The following is a 21,978-nucleotide window of genomic DNA, read 5'->3' on the forward strand; positions in this document are numbered from 1 at the left end:
AAGCATACAAACCCCAAACCCACGCAACTATTTAGACTGAAAGCTTAAAAATGAGAATTGCTCTGTTTCAGTAGAAACACAGCAAGTAAATTACTGTGTTTTGCAGTGTTCTACTGGCTATTGGAGACTGATCTAAAAAAAAACAAAACCAAAACAACCCAACAACAGGGCATAAGCCATCATTCAGATACATTTCTCTTATTTTTAAAAAGCAGCGTATGTATGTCAGATCTTTTTTCTGTATCTCAGGAAGATGTGGGGCATGCAGCAAACCCTAGAGTATGTTTCATAGTGTGATGCTGCCTTGTGGTGAGATTAATTCCATTATCTTTAGAAACTGCAGTGAAATCCAAGATATGATTGTATACTGCTAGCAAATTCTGCATGTCTGATCGGGCACAGGGCAGCTAGGCTTGAGAGTGACTGCAAGCCGGATAACCAAAGAGTAGTGCTTCAGGAATACTTTCTACGGGGCTTCTTACAAGAATAGAATTACAAGTTATTCTTGAACTAAAACTTAACAAGTGATGAGTTTCTTGTTTACCTTTAGTTTTTAAGTATTCTTAGTTGTAAATAATAAGTGACCTTGAAAACCTTTCTGAACATGCAGAATTGACTTTGATGCTCAGCATAGTCTGCTGTCCACATTTATTGTTATACTGTGAGTTTGAGTGGCAGTCTTTTTACATTTACATTTTTTTAAAGCTTCTAGGTTTCTATTTTTATTGCTTTTTACATTATTAAAGTCTGTGTACATGTTCATGCTACTTCTTAAGTAGAAATTTGTAAAGAAAACTTTCACATTTTGTGATATATTCTCTGCTGGTCCAAGGAGTGATTTGATGAATTATGTACCCTTCTGGTATTTAGATGGTTTCTTTATTGGATCATCATCAGTATTAGAAATTTAGCTCTTCACTGAGTTAATGGTATCTTATTTCGCTGGGAATCACAGGAGTCTTCCTCCCAGCCACCCTGTTTTCCGTGGCTAATTTCTTGCTTTCGGGTGGTGAGGAGAGGGAGATGGATTGCATTGCAGAAAGGATGGACCTGGACAGACTGATAGAAGTGGCTGCGTGAAACCTCATTACTTTCAGCTATTATTAAAGGGTGGTGCAGTCTTTCCCCTTTTTGAGCAGGAGTGTATTATTACCAAATATCAGTGTTCAAGGTCACTACTCTTTACAATATAAATCAAGTATACTACTTCCTAAGGCCCTGTTTGATGGAAAATAAAGTATTAACTGCCAGGAAACAGGTTTTCCAACACTATCACTCAGTTACGCAGTGGTGACTAACCTTTTCAATATAACCTTAATATTGCTTTGCTAATTTAAAGAATACAAGTTTTTAATAGTTATTCCAGAAGAAATGTTAATCACTGTGCTTTAGAGCTATTTTTGCTTATTGGAAGCTTACCAATTAATAGGTTAACTGCTAGTAACAACCGTTAATGCAAACTCTTTGCTTGGGCAATGTCATTTGTGGTGTTTAATGAATTAGGCTTAAAAAATAGAGCAGAGCACTAGACTTGACTGACTTGCTGTAAAGGCAGCACAGAATTAGTCATTGGCTGTGAATGTTAATCACTCCACAGCAATGATAATTTACAGCATTGTTGTAGCACTCTTGTACTCATAAAATGGACTTAATAACCCACTGCTACCCATGGGATAAGCCTTCCTCCTCCTTCCCTCCCCCTTGCAATTGAATACACAGTCTGTCTGCATAATAGCCTTGTGAAATACTGCATTAAAAAGAGTGAGCAGCTGTATGATAAAATAAACAGCTCTAAAACAGATTTGTTAATTATCTCTTTCTTTTATTCACAGAGGGTGTTTGTGAGATATGGCTGACCAGTGAAGACACAGGGGCTTATGGCAGAGACATTGGCACAGACCTCCCTACACTTTTGTGGAAGCTGGTTGATGCTATTCCTGAGGGAGCTATGCTGAGGCTTGGCATGACAAACCCTCCCTATATTTTAGAGCATCTGGAGGTAAGGAAGAAAAGAGAATCATTTATATGCAAACATAGATATTCATTGAGTGAGTCAGCATGGAACCTTTTGTAATAGTGTGTTTCATTTTAAGTGGTAGCTTAGAAAATTATGGATTTCAAGTAAATTTATAGAATTAGACTAATAGTGTTAAGCCATTTGCCTGACACAGCAAGTTATTGAGATAACAAGATACTCAGATCATTTTGGAATGACAATATTACTGAGTTTTCTGACCTGTGGAACATTATTATACTGATGTTGCGTTGATGTGTATGTCTAGTGCTTTCAAGAACTAAAGGAAATGTATTTAGCAGGCAATCGACTATGGAATTACATTATCTTCTTTCTACACACCTCAGACAAGCATTTCTAGAAACACTTAAGTGCTGCTCTCACTCAATGTTGTATTCATTATCCTATGTCAAATGCTATTCTGAGAGTTTATTGGGCTTCCATGGTAAGAAATGGAAATTCTAAGTGTAAATCTGTGTAAAACAGTTTTAACAAAGTAGTTCAATGACATCAGAAACAACAATTTGTACAGCAATGTGAATTTGAAAGAATATGAGATATATACAGAGCAGGAAGTGAGAGTTTTGTCTCAAAGATCAGTTGGTCTTGTTGGATTCTGTCACCAAATGAATTTGTTGAAATTCATAGGAACTGTTTATAGAAAGAACCTAAATTTAAAGAGGAAGACAAAGCAGGGATGCATATAGCTTAAGGTTAATTTTGTAACCATGTGCATCATCAGTATCCAGATAAACAGCTGGTGCCCATGCTGCTTTCCCAAAGATATTATGGAATTAATAGTTGCACTTATATTTTCTTAAGATGTCAACGACAGTCTTTTCTCAACAGACTCCGTAACCGCACCTTTCCCTATTGAAGTGCAGGGGTGAGAGGAATCTGATCTTGATACAGGAACAAGCAGTTTTTCATTTCACCACCTGAAAAATACAAGCTGGAGAAAACTGCAAGAAATTTCTCAGGCTGTTATTTTATTTTTTTGGCTTAGCATACACTTCACTGAGAGTATTAACACCACCCTAAGTAGAAAACCTTAGGAAGTAGTTTGATTGTGTTTCTTCAAGCTTTGTATTCTGTCTAGAACTCTCATATCTGTCACAAATTTTCTTTTTTTATTTTACCATTTTTCAGCATCTTATGCGAAAGCAAATTAAACTTTTAGAAATTTTCGCAGTTATTGCCTTTGCTTTCATTTTCAACTTATATTATTAAAAGTGTTTTGGCATAGATTGCTGCTTTTTTTTATTGCTGCTCATCTTATGAGTACTCTCGAAAGAGTCTCAGAAGAGCTTCTCGGTTGATAAGAAGCTGCTCTGCCCAGCTAAGGGGCACTATAGTAGTCTTAATTGGATATAATCTGATCAAGGTGGAAAGTATGTGACTTTTCTTCAATCAGGAGCCATCTTAGCGAGTGTGAGCATGTCACAAATATATAAATGGTTTTGATATACGATCTCTGCTTAGGGATATGAATGATTTAGTAGTGGACAGGTACGGTTGGGCTTGATGATCTCAAAGGTCTTTTCCAACCTAGGGATTCTATGATTCTATGATTGATTCTAATCTTCATGTTTCTAGATTTTCTAGAAGGTGCTGTAAGTAGGACTCTCTTTGACCTTACTCATATTCAGGAATAGTACTCTAATGTCTTTAAAACTGATCAGTAAGTGTAATGGCAGAGTGAGAGGAATTCATGAAAGCCTTTTCAAAATTTATATCCTGAATGTTGCTGTGTAAAACATGCGTTACATGTACACCAGCCTTTTGTACAATAGCTGCTGCTGCTGCTTGTCCTCTTCAGTGTTTCATATGATTTCCGGTGCATATGATGTTTTTTAAGGATTATTTAAGCAGATTTCTCTGTTTCATGTATGGCGAAGAATTTCTGAGCTTGTAATTTGGTGAAATAGTTTTGATGATTTTTCAAACTAAGTTTGCAAAAATTTTTTTTACCTTCTGCATTTTTGTCTGGTTCCCTCTTCCAGCCTTACCAGACTTATCTGAAAGATCACTAGGGAATGTCAGCAGTGTTCTGTATACATTTTCACCAGCCAAAATAAACTTTTTATGGGGAATGTGCTTTTAACTTTCCAGTTGAGCAAAGGTGATTTGTTTAAAGAACAAAATAAATGAAATGAGAAGTTGATTAACTTTCATGTCAGTTGATTAGGATAAAATCCAGATGTAGTTCTGCTATCTTCTAAGAAAGGTATGAAGCTGTGTTTTATTAATTTATTTTTAAAAAGCCATGTTGCTAATTATTTAGCTTTCTGTGAAAAAAAGTATTTGCATGTGAAAATGTACTAATCGCATTTCATGAAAAGGAAAAAGTTGTTAAGTCATGTATCTTTTTTTAGAAATCAGCGATTTTCAGCAATTGCATACAACTGTACTTATGCAACTGCTAGGCAAGGGTTTATTTCACTTTAGTAATAAATGTGTGTCTGATAAATGGCATAGAGCAACAGCAGTCATGGAAAAGCATAAATTAATTTTAAGATCTGGACAGAGCTTCCCTAGAGAATCAGCCTAAAAGCAATGGGGTTCATTCCCATTATTAAATACAGTTTTTGCTGTATTTATTGGAGCTTACCTGCAGGTAAAAGGTTTGGTTAGTTTTATATCTGTCTTATTTTGGTAACCTCCACAGCTACTAACATTGTTACATTTATATAAATACATTTGCTTTCTCCAGTAATACTGAGTTGTACGTTAAATATTTTACAAATACCAGTTTCCAAAAACATTATGTAATTTTTTAAAATACTGATTTATAGTATTGCATGAACTCTTCTATTATTAGAATTGGTTTTGTACTTAAGTATGAATTTTTATATTTCACAAATGCTGGTTAAACTAAAAAAGAAGGGGGAACTGTACGGGCAGTGCAAGCAGGGACAGGGAACCTGGGATGTGTATAAAGACGCTGCCCAGTTGGGTAGGGATGAAGCCAGGAAGGCCAAGGCACAGCTGGAGCTGAACTTGGCAAGGGAAGTAAAGACCAACAAGAAGGGCTTTTACAGGTACATCAATCAAAAGAGGAAGATCAAAGAGAACATTCCCCCACTGATGACTGGAAATGGGGATCATATATCAACAGATGAGGAAAAGGCTGAGGTATTCAACAACTTCTTTGCCTCAGCCTTCACCGATAACCGCTCTCATCGCCCCTCCTGGGTCATGGGACAGCAAGATGGTGACCAGGGGGGTAGACCCCCTCCCACGGTAGAGGAGGATCAGGTTCGTGAACACCTGAGGAACCTGGACATATATAAGTCCATGGGACCTGATGAAATGCATCCCAGAGTCCTGAGGGAATTGGCAGATGTGGTTGCCAAGCCACTCTCCATGATATTTGAAAAGTCGTGGCAGTCAGGAGAAGTCCCTGGTGACTGGAAGAAGAGTAACATTGTGCCCATTTTTAAAAAGGGTAGAAAAGACAACCCTGAGAACTACCTTCCCAGGCTCACCTCTGTGCCTGGGAAGATCATGGAACAGATCCTCCTAGAAGCTATGATAAAGCACATGGAGGACAGGGAGGTGATTAATGGCAGCCAGCATGGCTTCACCAGGGGCAAGTCCTGTCTGACCAACTTGTCTGTGATGGGGTAACCGCAGCAGTGGACACAGGAAAACCGACGGATGTGATCTATCTGGACTTCTGTAATGCCTTTGACACAGTCCCCACAATATCCTTCTCTCTAAATTGGAGAGATATGGTTTTGATGGGTGGACGGTAAGGTGGATAAGAAACTGTTTAGATGGTCGTATTCAGAGAGTAGTGGTCAATGGCTCAAAGTCCAGATGGAGATCCGTGACAAGTGCCGTCCCTCAGAGGTCCGTACTGGGACTGGTGCTGTTCAATATCTTTATCAATGATATTGACAGCGAGATTGAGTGCACCCTCAGCAAGTTTGCATATGCCACACCATAAGGACAGGATGTCATCCAGTGGGACCTGGACAGACTGGAGAAGTGGGTGTGTGAGAACCTCATGAGGTTCAACAAGGCCAAGTGTAAGGTCCTGCAACTGGGTAGGGGCAATCCGCATTTTCAGGACACAATGGGGGATGATGTGATTGAGATCAGCCCTGCAGAGAAGTACTTGGGGATGCTGGTTCATGAGAAGTTTGACATGAGCCGGCAATGCATGCTCGCAGCCCAGAAGGCCAACCGTATCCTGGGCTGCATCAAAAGAAGTGTGGCCAACAGGTCGAGGGAAGTGATTCTGCCCCTCTATTCCTCTATTGTGAGACCTCATCTGGAATACTGTGTCCAATTCTGCAATCCTCAACGTCAGAAGCACATGGAGCTGTTGGAATGAGTCCAGAGTAGGGCTACAAAGATGATTGGAGGGCTGGAGCACCTTCCCTACAAGGAAAGGCTGAGAGAGTTGGGCCTGTTCAGCCTGGAGAAGAGAAGGTTCAGAGGAGATCTTATAGCGACCTTCCAGTACCTGAAGGGGGCCTACAGGAAAGCTGCAGAGGGGCTATTCATAAAGGCTTGTGGGAATAGGGTGAGGGGGAATGGGTATAAACTGGAGAGGCGCAGATTTAGGCTGGACATTAGGAAGAATTTCTTCACTATGAGAGTGGTGAGGCACTGGCACAGGTTGCCCAGGAAGATTGTGGCTGCTCCATCCCTGGAGGTGTTCAAGGCCAGCTTGGATGGGGTATTGGGCAGCCTGATCTAGTGGGATGTCCCTGCCTACGGCAAGGGCGTTGGAACTAGATGATCTTTATGGTCCCTTCCAACCCTTACTATACTATGATACTATGATATTTGTTTTCCTTCCAATAGCCTTGTATTGTAATCTCTGATAATTCAAAGTGTCAGGTCACTGGCTTAACTGTGTGCTTGGAATTCACAGATTTGTTTTGCTGTTTGTTTGAGATCCTGTACCTTTCAGTTGTCAGAATGGGAGGAGATTGGAAATAAAAAGAACAAGGATGTGCAGATTGATACCATGAGTTGTACTGCAGCTCCAATAGAAGCAAAAAATTCCTCAGACCACAATGACAGTGCTAATGTCTTCAGTGAATGAGGAAAAAGTTGTACCTATGGGTAATATGACAGACTAAAAGACTAAAAATTCAAAAATATGTCACTCTATATACAATTGAAGGCTAAGTTGCATGTAATGTTCTAGCAGCACGTAGATTCATTCATAAAAGGGAGATGTCTTGAGTGTTGGATTTTGCTCCCTTTGCCCGGCACCTCAGTCCTTTGAAACATGACCAGCTTGTATTCTTTCTTTTGCTCAGGTGAATCTTTAAGATGCAGCTAGACATGAGGTACTTCAGTTATGTGTTAATTAGTGTCTTGCTACTTCTCATAAAAATAGATTTTATCCACTGACTGAAATAATATGACTTTTTCATACTACCTGTATTTTCTATATGGAGGTGGAATAGTCTCCTCCTTCAATGAAAGATACTTAGCCCACTTTTTGATGAACTACTTGACAAGTTGCTTATAGATTGAAATTTATGTGCAAGTGCCAAAAAGTGATTCAAGGTTCTTATTTTTTCCTCAGAAAAATTATTGCATAAACATACTCTGAGATATTATCTGCTTAGAAAGTATACAGTGGATGGAATTATGACCAGAGATCTGTTTAAGCTGTCAGCAATGTTTCCTGTGTACTGTGCACCCAGGTCTGTGTCTTTTGACCCATTAATATAGTGCCCACATTCACAGGCTCCCTGGAAATAAAAATGGAGGAACAGAAAATGCCACTCGTCTCAGGAGTGTTTCATCTGCCTCTGTCTGGAAATCAGTCTCTTAGTATCCACTCAGAAGTGCCAGCCAACAGCTCTGCTGTTCTGCTAATGCTGGAGACTAACACAAGGGGAGGAGGACTAGAAGAAGGAGGAAAAGAGCTTCCCTTGCGTCAGGAGTTGAGGGACTGGAGCAGAGGAAGGGGGCAAAGAGAAGCTGTGTGTGACTGGCCTTGAGGCTGTTGTGCTGGAAGGCTTGGTAGATCTGGGGACCTGGACAGTGTTCATTTATATCAAGGTCTATTGTAGGTAGGGAGTCAGTTTAAATTTTCACATGATTTAAAATACCAAGCATACCTAGTGCCTTCAGATACTACTGTCCAGTAAATGCAGTTCTGTACTTAAAGATGTTTGTCATTTCAGGGAAGGCCATTAATCTCATGAAAATCATCACTATACTTGTGTGGTACAGTCTGACAACTTAGTACTTTTGTTTTTCTTAATTTAGCGAATATGTTGGCAGTAGTGCCTTAGGTACTTACAGATGCATCTAGCACAAACAGTTTTGGGATGAGAAGCAACTGTATGTTTTCAAGCGATAAGTTCTGTGTTCAGTTGGGCCTGCTTGTTTGTAAAGAAGGAATTATTTGGAGCCATGCAGTGTTTTATAGTCATGCAAAATATTAAACACTTTTTGATACACTGCTTACCGAGCTAAGTCATTAGAAAAAGAGCCTTTATCACAATTTTTCAGGGTATAATCTTAAAACGTGACTTTTTTTAATCTGCTGCAGATGATGTCTGCTCTTACATTAGTGAGTAGTATGGAGTGATAAAAGCAGATAGAAAACTGTAGAATCTGGAAATGAAACCTCAGTATCCACATTATCTGCATTTTGAAGTCTATGCTTCAAAGTAAAACTAATCCCGTCAACCAAAGTTTCCTACTACTCATGGTCCAAACTGTTTCAAAGGCAGATCATTGGTTTGTGTCTCTCTGTTCCCACCAGGGGCTTGGAGCACATGTGCTGTGAACCTGGAGTATGGCCACTGCTGTGATTTCCTTGGAAGGAAATTTAGTTTGCCCACTCCAAAAGTCATCCAGCGGACTGAACAAACCCATGGCTGGAAAGGAAGCTGGGAAATTGCACTTCACAATTTCACTGCTGCCTTCAAACAGCACATTAATATGAAGACAGCCACTACTAGTATGACTTTCCTTGTGTGAGGTTTGTTGGTATGGTAGAGGGGTTGTTTGGTGAATGTAAGAGCTGAAGGACCTGAGCCCCCAAAGTTGTTTCTCTTAGTCGTGGTACTAAGACTGAGAAAGAAGTTGGAGTTCACAGTTTAGCTGCAGAAGACACCCTCGGTTTTCCCCTCAGAGAAAATCTGGCCAACCAATGGAAATAGTATGGTGTTTTCCAAAGTGCTCTCTCACAGCATAGCAGTCTGTTTGAATATATACACCATGAAGCACATAGCTTGCTTATTTTAAGTTTGGTCTCAAACTGAGATTTTGAGGTGTTCATCCTTGTCCAGTGTCTGTCCTCTTAATATGTTGATGCCACGTGGCACTGAGGAAAACAGGATTTTATCTACAGGACAGAAAATTTTAGTAAACAGACTTGAACTTTGGCCAGGGAAAAATGTTTTAGCTCAGAATTATTATTTTTATTTAATAAAATGACAAACGAAATGTGAAGAAAAAGTTAGCATTAGGATCCATTTTATAGTTCTGGCAAAACATGTAACGAATGCACATGTGTACAGTTACCTCGTGTACTCTTGCCCATATGTATTTGCACAGAGCTACTGTTCAAATTACACAGACTGCCAGATGGCAAAGTTGTTATCGTCCTATAATATCAACAAGTATCAAAAGTGACATAAGGTGTACATCCTGCTTTAGAAGTAACCTCCAGGCATTTATTCTATAATCATATTATGGAGTTATTGGCTCATGCTCTAGTAAGACAGTGTTCTACATCCACTTGCAGTAACTGATGGAGCGGGAAGGTCCGTTTATACAGCAGTAGCAAATAAATGATGAAAAGGAGGTTGTCTGAAAAGTCAAAAATGAGGCCAAATATATAGGGGATTTAAATGAATTAATGTTGGGGGCATAATGTTACAGACTAATTTTTACCTTGAATATAATTCACTTTTCCTTAGATTTTTCACTTCATTTTATTGTTCAGAATCTAGAGTTCTGTCCAAATCAGAAAGGAATGCAGATCAGCCAGACTGTAAAAGGACAAGGAGGTGCATTTCAGTCTTAATTTACCTCCCTTGCAGATTTAAGACTAACTGTAGTTCCAGAGTTGTCTGGGATTTTAGTACAGCACTTTCTGTGAATGATGGGACGCTTCCAAATCTGTATAAAGGAGGCAATTCACACCTGCCATTCCCGTAAGTGCTTAATTTCACATGACTAGATGAGTAGTCGTCTTTGTCACCTGTCAAAATGAGTCTGTCTCAAACCATACCATATGCCATCTGTGGGCTTTATCTCCGTTATTAATTCAGGACATTTGAGTGATGCACCAACCATTGAGATGGAGTCTGCATGGTGGCACTGTCTTTAAATGCATAAAGAGTGCCAATTGCCACTGTACCATGAGTCGCAATAGTATTTCTTTGCTCTTTTGCTTTGATTTTTCGTGTCATCTTGGTGTTTACACCCCTTAACCCCATTGAAGCTGATACCATACAGATGGCTTCCTCAAGCATGCCGTGACACAGCACATAGATACGTATTACAGTAAAATTACTAATTAAGTTTTCTTTTTCCATATTGATCTTTTTTCCTCTGAGTGCAGCAAACGTTTTTAAGCGTAGTGCATAAGGTAAAGTTTTGAATAAGCTAGAATGTAAGATGATTTGAAATGCATTTAAAAAGGGAATAATATGTGCACGTTCTTCAATGGCAAATAAAAGGGCAGCATGATTTCAGGAATTAAAAAGCCTTTAGGGCATGTATTTGCTTGGTTTCTAGTATTATTTTTGTCATTTTCATAGACTGCTGCATTTGAAAGCGCCAATTAAAATCTGTTGATTTGACCAGAAAAAATGAAAACTGTGGCATACATTTAAATAAATGAATAGTTAAGCCCCTGACCTCTCATTACTGTGTGTTTTGTAGTGTTTTGTAGTCAGTGGACCATGCAACTTTCCCTTGCTATAATTGCGTAGTTGTCTTGCCGCAAACTGTGTTTGTCTTAGTAGCAGTAAAATTGAACAAAATCTCGGATACTAAGGGGGGAGGAGGGCGGCAATTGCATCTGAGCTTCTAAAAAGAGAAAAAAAAAGGAAGGAGGGTTACTTACTATTTCCTTTGGTATTACGTTAAATATTAATACTTATTTGTCCTGTGGACACTGTGTATGCATCTTTGCTTACTCTGTGTATTTCAACTTTTTATTTGTTTAGCAGTAACATACTCTGTCTCTCATGATCTTCCTCTTCAAGTGTTCTTTGTCTTTTGGGGTTCCAAATATAGCACATTTCCTTGAAATGGTTCCTTAAGATATAATGTCATGGGAACTTTTTCAGTGGTGATCTCGCCTGGGTGTGAACATATATTTGGATATTATGGCATTAGGAAAGGGATGAATCTCTGCCGTGATTTGAGATACATTTTGCCGCACCACTTTCTCCAGAATTTTTAAGAACTCAGACTCAGCAGGTCCTAATTGTCTATAAATGCTTAGTGATATGTTTGTTGCCAGCTAGTAGGATATGATTTGGCTTAATAAATATCAAAATAAGAACCCATGCTACTCTTCTTGAAGGTTGTTTGTTGTATTTATGAACCCTGGGTGTTCTCAAAAACCTTAACAAATGTTATTGTATTGAGGACTTTGATGAACAATAGTTTGCTTCCAGATAATGTAGACGGGAATATTTGTGGTGCTGGGAATGTAACTCCTATTCTTTGTAACACTAGAAGAAAAAATGCTTTGAGAAACACCGAGAAAAAACTGCTTTTTTTTTTTTTTAATGCAAGATTCCATTTTCCATAAAGGCAGAATATTTTATGTATGCATCTAGTGCTCTCCTGTATTTAATAATCTGTGCATAAAAATTGGTGTTGCAAAAAGGGGTTAACGTTAAGTAGCCTATTGCTTGACCAGTTAAAGCTGTGCATGTTAACTGTACCTTATCATTTGCTCATATGAATGTTTCTCTTGCTTGTTAGACATTACAAGAATGAAAAGTATTTAAATGCAGACAGATCCACTCTCTATCTTGTGCTGTGTTAAGTTGTCTGTCAATTACTTATAATACTGTCTCATCCCAGCAGACCTTTTGGGCTGTGGCTTACTTCATTGGTGGGTTACTAACAGAAAGTAAAAATGACCATTAATTGAGCAGTTTCTTCAAAGTACAAAGATACTACATATATGGGAAATTGCTTTTTTGTTAAATCAAGAGAGAATTTCAGGAGTTGCCATACACTTCAAGGCATTGGGGTAGAAGCTGTTGTCAAATATATAGCTTGCATAACAATCTGTGCCATCCTCAATTAATATTTTTGCCTTCAGTGAAGAACAAATAAGATCTCACTTTCCTAGTTATTTGTATTATCCTAAGCAAAGTTCTACCTGTTCCTCTCCATGCTGTTCCAAAGGCTTCTATTTAATTTAGATGCATAAACCCCTTTATTTCCTTTGATAGATGAGCTGTCACATTCACTGTGCTTTGCAACTTCATCTGCATAATCTTCAGTAAGACTGCTTGCCTCATTAGACTTTGGCATTCATTTAAAAAATTGATTTTTTATATGAATACACTTTAAAAATGAGAAAAAGGAAATCTAGTGTCTTCTAGAAAATATAATAAAACTGTACATAGCGTTAGCTTTGGATTTCTGTACTGTGAATGGAGGAAAAGACAAATTTCTTCTACTCTGTCTTTGAATTCAATTAATTTAGTCATGTTAAATGTGTGAGAGCTGCTGCAGAAAGTAAATTCTATGATATCGATCTTGTCATTATGTTTTTGAATATTTTTATTCTGTTTTTCTATAAAATTTAGCTCAGCAAATTGGATATCTACAAAAGAGAGAAATGGATTGCACTTGCCTGAAAGTCTAGGTTTTTATTAAAACCTTTAACTGTTTCCCTTCCACTTTTAAGTATTTAATTAAGTTTAAGCATTGTACTTGCTTGTTTGAAATAGAGGGAAACAATAGGGAGGCTTCCTGGCGCTGATCTGTCTCAATGCAGCTGAACTCTGTTAAGGTGTGCATCCATTCTGTGACTTCCTTCTGAGCAGAAACCATCAGTTCTTTATATCATATGGGATTCTTATTTTTGAGATAGTGAAAAAATGCATGGTATGGATAAAACTAGCAATCAATTTCAATCATCCAGGTTTCTAAAGACAAAAAGGTAGTGTAACAGTCCTACTTGCCTATTCTAAGTGTGTACTTTAAATTATTTTTCAAGGTTAAATTAGCATATAATATGATTGAGACAGAGAATTATATAAAGTAGCAGTGTGCTGTTGCAATAAATCACCTTTTTAGGGAACTTCCCAATATGTGTTTCTAATATGTACTGCAAAGAGGAGTATTAATTTACTTGATTTACTGTTAACTTGTCCTCAGTTTTAATAAAAGAAGATGTGGCAAGTTTTTGAAGACATGTAGATGTTTTTCGTTTGGCTTGGTTTGGTTTTAAGAGATTAAGCTTAATATGTAACCATGAGGGAGAAAAAATTGCTTAGCTAGCTAGGGTTGTCTGTTTTATGAGATTGAAAGCAATAGAGAGATCCTACACCTAGGATAACAGCTGCGAACAGCTAGGGCTGAGCAAATGGCTCTCATGGCTTATTCTCCTATCAGCAAATCCACAGCTTGCAGTCTGGTTTAATAGACTGTCCACTTGTATATCCACTTCTCAGTGTGGCCTGAGCTAATACCATTTTTTTCCTTAGTAATGTAGAAGTAGAAGGCATTTTTCCCATATGACAAAACAGATTTTTGCCCTCCATCTGACAACCCAAAGAACTGATTTTAAGGTTCAAGTTACATTAGTCAGATGTGTGTGCACTTCTATTTGCTCCAGTGTGACATCACTTTATCCTAATGACAGGATAAAGACTGGGGCATAAGTCATGTCATATATTACATGGAGTATGGGTTGCCGATATGGCTTCATTATATCTCCTCCACTTCATATACAGAAGGAGGGAGAAGCATTGTCTTCCAACCAATGTCCTTGGGAGGGCAGGTAATTAAAAGACATGTAGGTGTGGTGCTTAGGGACATGAATCAGTTGTGAACTTGGAAGTGTTACATTTACACTTGGACTATGATCTTAAAGGGCTTTTCCAACCTAAATGTTCTCTGATTATACATCCTACATGTTCTTCATTTTTTTACAGCTCCATTACTCATGGGGGGCAGGAAGCAAGGGGAAGGTTCCCTGTTTATTAGTTTTAACAAAACCGTTATGGGTTTTCCAGACTCAGTGATACTGTGTCATCGTTGCCATGCCTGCATCACTACAGCACATCTGTTCCTGAACTGCACTGCAGCAGAGAAATTTGTAAAATGGACCATAGCCACTTGATCTTTTTCCAACCATGCTGGTGGTGGCACCACTGGGCTTCTGAAAGGCAACAGTCAATGGACACCCCTCATGATATATTCCAAACTAACATCTGCCACAAGGAAAAGAAGTTTTGAGGGAGTGCCATTCTGTCATGTTTCCGTATGGACGAGCGTTTATTCGGGCTTTGCTGTTGGCAAAGGACAAAATCCTTTTACTAGGAAGCAAGTTATTCAGATCGTCATGACTCAAACATGAGGCAGAATTCAAATACTGGATTTTTGCCTAGTTTAGGTTAGCAGAAAAGAATTGCTATCTGAACAGCTTGCTGGTACTGACATGAAGATGCAGAGATATTGATGTTTACTGTCTTTGTGATTCTCTATGGTTGCACATGGTGTCATTAAAAACAGAAGGATTGATTTTCTGGTTAGGTGGTTAAATTTGTGTGTTGTAATTGCTAGGATAAAATATACTGACTAGATAAAATCTTTCTGGCAATGTGCCTTGTGTTCTGATGTACTCCAGCTGCTAAGAACTGGAAAAAATTGTTCAGTAATTTAGGATCAGTATCCTAAAGGATATTTCACATACATTGTTAGATTCCAAATGGATATAACTTTTATTTTTTGTAAAGTCATCTTAAAACAAATTGTGCTACTCTTTGACCTTTTCATTCCTATATGAAATGTCATTTTTGTGTAGTGCTTCCCTCTGTTCATATATGCATTATTAGATTCCAAGGGATAGGGGGAAAAGCCAATCAGCTGTTTCAGTCATGATTAAAGACAGAAGATTTTTTCACAGTCATACAATTTCAAAAAGTTGTTTCTTTATTATTTCCAGATGGAAATAAAATTCTATATTGCATTTTTTCTTCTAACTGAAATACGTAATTATATCTAGTAATGCAAAGCACTTTGTAAAAAAAATAATTTATATATTTATTAAAAACAATGGGAAACAGCTGTTAAGCTTAGAATTTTAAAACACTGTAAAGTACAATTGTGTATTAGCCTGTGTTGTCCTTCATGTTCTCTCTGGGATGTTAACTAGTAGTTTATTAAGTGATGAAATCTAGTATTTTTTGTGCAATCTGTGGTGTGGGAAAATCTGTCAGCATTGACTAAATATGACTGTTCAGTGCATGGCTGTAATTTAATCAAACATATGTGGTAAAGTACTTAAATGTAGATGTAGGGAAGATAAAAGGTAAGGCTGGAAGAATCTTACCTAAAAGTTCTAGGTTAGACTGTGGTATTTATATCTGAACACTTAGATAGTTTGGAAGTTTGATTTATCTGGATATCTGGAGTAACGATGCAAAACTTTTGTTTAGTTCATTATCCTGTTTCTGTCTGAACTGCTCACTCACAAGTTTCTGGTTTTAAAAGGCAAATTAAAGGACACTAGTGGTACTTAGAAAATTAATCTCAAAGAAATCATAAGTCATCAGATATTTCTGTCTTGTGTTTGTTTGATTTGTGCTAATAATTTTTATTCTGTTAAATTCAACAGATTAATAATTATGAAGCTGAAGTACTTGATGGCAAATCAGTTTATCACTGGGGCCTTTGATTCTATGCCTGAAATGTCTAATTGGAATTCAGCTCTTAAAGTACACGTATCATATTTTGTGTAGCTTTAGATACAGAAAGTAAGCAAAGAAAGGAATCCAGAGTAGAAAGAGTTGTTTGCAACTTCCTCTTCTCTAGTAGAACCGTTGAGTGTCCAGAACATACCTGAAGCCTATGACCACAATGACTAGGTTATATTAGGGTTTCCAGTTACATGTGTGTTGTACGCGCATTTCTGATAACGTATGACAAACAATTTACTTTCTAAAGAATGTGTGTTCTTTAGTATCGTGGGACTGAAGTGCATCTTTTGAAAACAAAAAGATGCAGTGGAATAATCACTAATGTTTTTGAGCTTACTTTCATGACTATTACTGTATACAGGGACCTGTAGTGATAGTTGAAAAGTTAACTGCTGCCAGGCATTCTGTGTCCTATTAGTAAAGAACCAAGGAAAATGACTGTAAATTACAACAGTTGTGTTCTTAATCCCGAAAGATATCAACAACAGTGATTGCAGAAGCCGTATGATTTCTTTTTTATTTTTCAAATGGGGGATTACTAGAAGAAGCAGTTCTGACTGGAGTCTTGTTAAACTATGACTGCTGAATGCTGTCGGTTAGTGTTTATTAGTATGAACGCAAAGGGGAAAGAATATAATCTTAAATTTTTAAATGTAATATTCCCTGTGTTTGCTTTCAATAGAAATCTGATTATTTTCCTGTCAAATGATTCTCAGCCTTACAAAAACTGGAATAAAAAAACACTTTTGTAGCTAGAAATTCTGATAAATAGTTTATTACCTTCAAAAGAATTAATAAAGTAATCACATGTAGAAGAGACTTATTCAGGAGATGCCAAATTTGAGAAACAATTTTTTTCTGTGTTTTAGGGTGAGTTATTTTTAAGAACTTGGCAGATTTAGAAACATGTTATGAAACTTAACCTTTATTGGTTTCTTATATCCTCAATCTGTTTTTGAAAACTGAGTGTTTTGAACTAAAAGATAAGCGGAATAGTAGGATTGTGGTACATAGCTTAGGACCCAGCCCTTTTGCCTTTTCTCATCTTTTAGAAACATATTTTATTACTGATAAGCAAAAGATCACAGATGTCTAATAGGATGCTTCATATAAACTACATTTACAGTGTTTTCTAAAGCTTAACATAGAAGGGAAATTTTCATCATTTTGTTAGTTTCTTTTACTGAACTTGCTCTACGCTCTTCCATTTTGAAAATGCACTCTGGCTGAAATTATTAAGGGCATGGGCAAATGGTTCCACTTGAAGTGGACACAAAATTTCTATGGATGCGTGATGGCCTTTCCTTTACTCTTTCATTCATGAAGCCAGCTACCTCCAGCTTCCACTGGGAGCCAGTTTCACTGCACAAAGCCTTTCTGTGCACCAAATGATATGCCCTCCAGTATCAGTGTAGTTATTACTGTAGTGTTTAGTTTACACAATTGAGAGAGTAATGTTCCACTGAATAACGCAGCCACTTCTCTTAGACGTTTGTGTTATAGGACCTCAGACAGAAACTTTCAAAACTGCTTTCAAAACTGTTTTCAAAAGTGATTTAAGAGTTCAGGTTTTGTGCACATACATTTGTCAGATGGAAGTTGTGTGTTGAGAGAGTTTTTTCTTCTTGCTTTAAAACTCAGTGCTTTTAAAAGGCAGTTACCTGAAAGTTAAAAGGCAAAAGGGTGCCTACCTTCTCTTTAAACAATCTAGGCCAGCCTTGCAGAAATACAGAGAGAAAATCTAGATGCATGACTAATAACTGCTGATTAATGATCTGGAAAGAATTTGTAAATAGTTGCGACTTAACACATACTGCTGCCAGATTTAGCTGTTGTCAGACAGAGTATCTACGCTGTCAAAGAGAGCAGCAGAAATGGTCTGAATGAGCCTGACTGGAGCGTGCGGAATGCACGTGGCAGAGGAGCAGGCAATGGCATGCTTCATCCCGGGTTGTGTCCTGTTTGCTCGTTGCATGGGGAGAAAGGGGAAACCTTAAAGGAGAACCTGGCTGTGTGTTATACAGTTTTTTGTCCAAGTTCAGTTATATTTTGCAGGGTGAAGGTTAACAGGCCATATTGTACTGCATTGCATGCACTCTAGGTGCTGTTTTGTCTCAACGTTTAAAAATATTTAAACTTTATTGCAAGACTGTATGTCCTTAATTAGGTAAATAATAAAAATGAAAGAAATGTGACCACCATAGTCTATTCCCAATCTCATGTTCTGTCACCCTGCTGAGCCTCAGCCTGGGGTTTGGTTTGGCTTTGAACTGGGGGGGGGTGTTCGCAATTTGCTATTACCTTTACTTTGTTTTCTTCCTGACCTTTCTTATTCCTACAAAATATATAGTATCCTTTGCCTCTTTCCAAGATGACACTCTGCTTTTAGCTGCTCCCTGATTAATTCTGTCCATTTTATAGCCAAACACTTTTAGTTACTGGAGTCTTATCTCTGAAGTAACACAGGTAATATATTTCCAAGCAGTACTAGAGCAGGTTCGCACATGGCCAGGTATACATTAATTAGCAAATGGCCAATTTTAAGGATGCTTTAATTAAGGACTTTGTTCTATTGGTATCTGAGAGCTTATTTGACTCTGACAAGAAAGCAACTAGCCCTTGCCATCTTCTGAAACTGAAAACTGCCACTGTCTGAAAGCATCAACTTCTATAATGCTTTGCCTCTTAGATTTTCTCTTAGTTGGATAACCAGTACTAGATAGGGAATGTCATCCCTAGCTCAAAGGAAATGCAATCCCATAGCTTTCTCCTCATTTTTGTCAAAAATAGAATTGCTTCCCAGTGTTTTCACCTGTCCCCTGTTTCAAACTGGGACACAGCAACTCAGTATTGTTTGTGTTTCAGAAGTATTACTTATCCCCTATGTTAATTTAAAAGTTTTGTGTATTGTTTTCATGATGCTTTAAAGCTCTTTTTTTCTTTTTGAATAACTCTTAGGAAATGGCAAAGATTCTCAATCATCCAAGAGTATATGCTTTTCTCCACATACCAGTCCAGTCAGCTTCTGACAGCGTACTAATGGACATGAAAAGAGAATACTGTGTGGCAGACTTCAAACAAGTAGTGGATTTCCTGAAAGAAAAGTAAGTCTACTAATATTTGAGAAAATAACAGCGTTGGGTTTTTTGCACTGTCAAAAACATGTGGCTGAAAGCACAACTACTTGCAACTTCATAATTAAGGTATGAAAAAGAATGAGCTACTTCAAGCTTTCGACGTCTTTGAGTTTTCTGTAAGCCCCTTGATGTGGTGTACCCCTTTGCTTGAGCTTTTATGGGCAACTTAAATCTCTGCATGACATGCTTTTAATTTGTCAATATACTCCTAATCTTTTTCAGATAATACATTCTTAAATTATTTCTTATGCTTAGATTACTGTATGTAGACTGCTTGAAGTTAAGGTTATTGAAGTCTTGTTTAATGTGGCTTTTGAATGTTGTATACTTTGTATACTGGAGATGATCCAGCTCCAGCAAATGTGAATCAGTTGGGGTTTTTATTTTTTTTTACTAGGAAATATTTTCTGCCCAATAGCTGATGTTCATTTACATCAATATAGTAATACTCTAATCTTGCTTATGAGACTCATGATTGCTGGGATAATTTCAAAATTATTTTCCTTAACAACAGAACTCATCAAGAAATTAGAAGAGTGTATCATAATATGTTTACTTATGCTGATCTGAAAATGAATATTGCATTCACCTGCAAAGCCTTTGTAACTACAAGTAGTAATTCAATAACCAAGGAATGATTTTCTTAGCCTTCAAAATTTAATAGTAACGTATTTTGGTGGATAGGTCTGCACCGATTGTCCGCAAAGCAGGTGTCCGGAGAATTATTTCTGTCACCTTGTTTTACTACTTTCTCTCTGTATCTGCTTGTTTTAATGCATAAAGGGCAGTGGAGTTGTACATTTGAGTCTTAAATTGCACTAAAATACATATATATTGTATATATATATGTATACATATATAATGTATACATTATACATATATAAATACAATTGCACATAATCAAATTTTCATAATTTCATGATCACAGAATCACAGAATCACAAGGTTGGAAAGGACCCATTGGATCATCGAGTCCAACCATTCCTAGCACTCCCTAAACCATGTCCCTCAGCACTTCATCCACCCGTTCCTTGAACACCTCCAGGGAAGGCGACTCCACCACCTCCCTGGGCAGCCTGTTCCAGTAGCCAATGACTCTTACTGTGAAGAATTTTTTTCTGATATCCAACCTGAACCTCCCCTGACGGAGCTTCAGGCCATTCCCTCTTGTCCTGTCCCCTGTCACTTGGGAGAAGAGGCCAGCTCCCTCCTCTCCACAACCTCCTTTCAGGTAGTTGTAGAGAGTAATAAGGTCTCCCCTCAGCCTCCTCTTCTCCAGGCTAAACAACCCCAGCTCTCTCAGCCGCTCCTCGTAAAACTTGTTCTCCAGCCCCTTCACCAGCTTTGTTGCTCTTCTCTGGACGCGCTCCAGAGCCTCAACATCCTTCTTGTGGTGAGGGGCCCAGAACTGAACACAGTATTCGAGGTGCGGTCTCACCAGTGCTGAGTACAGAGGGAGAATAACCTCCCTGGACCTGCTGGTGACCCCATTTCTGATACAAGCCAAGATGCCATTGGCCTTCTTGGCCACCTGGGCACACTGCTGGCTCATGTTCAGTTGGCTGTCAACCAGCACCCCCAGGTCCTTCTCTTCCGTGCAGCTCTCCAGCCATTCTTCCCCCAGTCTGTAGCGCTGCATAGGGTTGTTGTGCCCCAAGTGCAGGAAGTGCATCATTGAAAAATGCAACAGTGTAGCTATGTAAAGCATATAATGAAAGAGCTGCATGGGAATTATGATATGTAAGAAAGAAGCAAACTGCGACACAATAGAATCTATTTTGTGAACTGTATGTGTAGTTTATAGGAAATACCCGTGCATCTGGGACAAATGATGAAAATGGAGCTGCTTGTCTCTGTACAAGTTGATTGCGTGTTAATTTTCCACCCTAATCAATGCGGATGAATTCTTGGCACTTCATTTTCATGTGACTGTGGATCAGTGCTAGTTTTTAATATCTTAAATGGGAACTGTGTCAGTTTATGTCTTAGTTGACTTGAAGCTGGTTCATTATTCTCTTCAGTAGTTTTAGCGTTGGCAGCTATTAGCATAACAGCAGCTGGATTTTTGATAACCTAGAATAGCTGGCACATGTTGGGGCATATGGGAATTTATTAAATCATTCAGCCCTTGCACACAGAAAAGAGTGAATTACTTAATATCCAAATTTAAAACAGCTGGTCATTGAATATACAGTAATCTATGCCATACATCTTTTTCCACAGGCTTTTTTTTTTAACTTAACAAGAAAGAAATAATTGGTTTGATGTTTTAATTTTAAATAATAATAAACTTTATTCTGCTTATTAAGAAACTACCAAATTATCTAGTAGTTCCTGTTAGAAAACACTCTCAAAATATTAAGATGGAAAATTCTTTGTGCCATGTGGCAGCAGGATGAGGAAGGCTGTGCAAGGCAGAGAAAATATTTTGGATATTTGAACATGTGCACATCTGTAAAACTATTTTTTTTCTTTTGCACTTAACAGCATAGTGTCTTCATTTGTATTCTCTCCTCTCATGGCAGCAGCCAGCTATTACATTGCCATATAGATATTCCCATAAAGATCTCGGCATAAAGTTTGCCAGGACATAACATTGCTGCAGACAACTCCTGAGCCTAGAGCCAGAAGAGCTAAAATTAAATATGTGTTTTAACTACTTCAATAGCCAAATTTCCATCTTCCATTTATCAAAAAGGAAAAATAAACCAAAAGTAGAATCTCCTATATCTCCTTTCTCTATTCCTAGGGCCATGAAGTCATTTAGAAGCTTCCTACACAAAATGTACAAGGTCTTATCAGTAGATTCCAAATGGCATGCTAATCTCTAAAACATGACATCTGCTTTGATAGTATCTTCATCTAAAACTCTATTAAACCAATAACTGTAAGGGCTGACCTGCTGAATAAGTAAAGCCACACATCAAGGAAT

At 37.9% G+C, this 21,978-nt stretch overlaps 1 protein-coding gene across 9 annotated transcripts in view; it reads left to right on the forward strand.

Annotated features, from left to right (window-relative positions):
- CDKAL1 (CDK5 regulatory subunit associated protein 1 like 1) overlaps positions 1–21,978 on the forward strand; it is a 413,904-nt gene that overhangs the window by 250,870 nt on the left and 141,056 nt on the right. For all 9 annotated transcript variants that reach the window (XM_054060495.1, XM_054060500.1, XM_054060494.1 and 6 more), the window contains 2 exons: positions 1,833–1,999; positions 18,868–19,013. In XM_054060495.1, coding sequence (XP_053916470.1) covers positions 1,833–1,999; positions 18,868–19,013 — 313 coding nt within the window. The remainder of the gene's footprint in view (positions 1–1,832; positions 2,000–18,867; positions 19,014–21,978) is intronic.

This window comes from Cuculus canorus, chromosome 2 (genome assembly GCF_017976375.1).
Source record: "Cuculus canorus isolate bCucCan1 chromosome 2, bCucCan1.pri, whole genome shotgun sequence".
Taxonomy (NCBI): domain Eukaryota; kingdom Metazoa; phylum Chordata; class Aves; order Cuculiformes; family Cuculidae; genus Cuculus; species Cuculus canorus.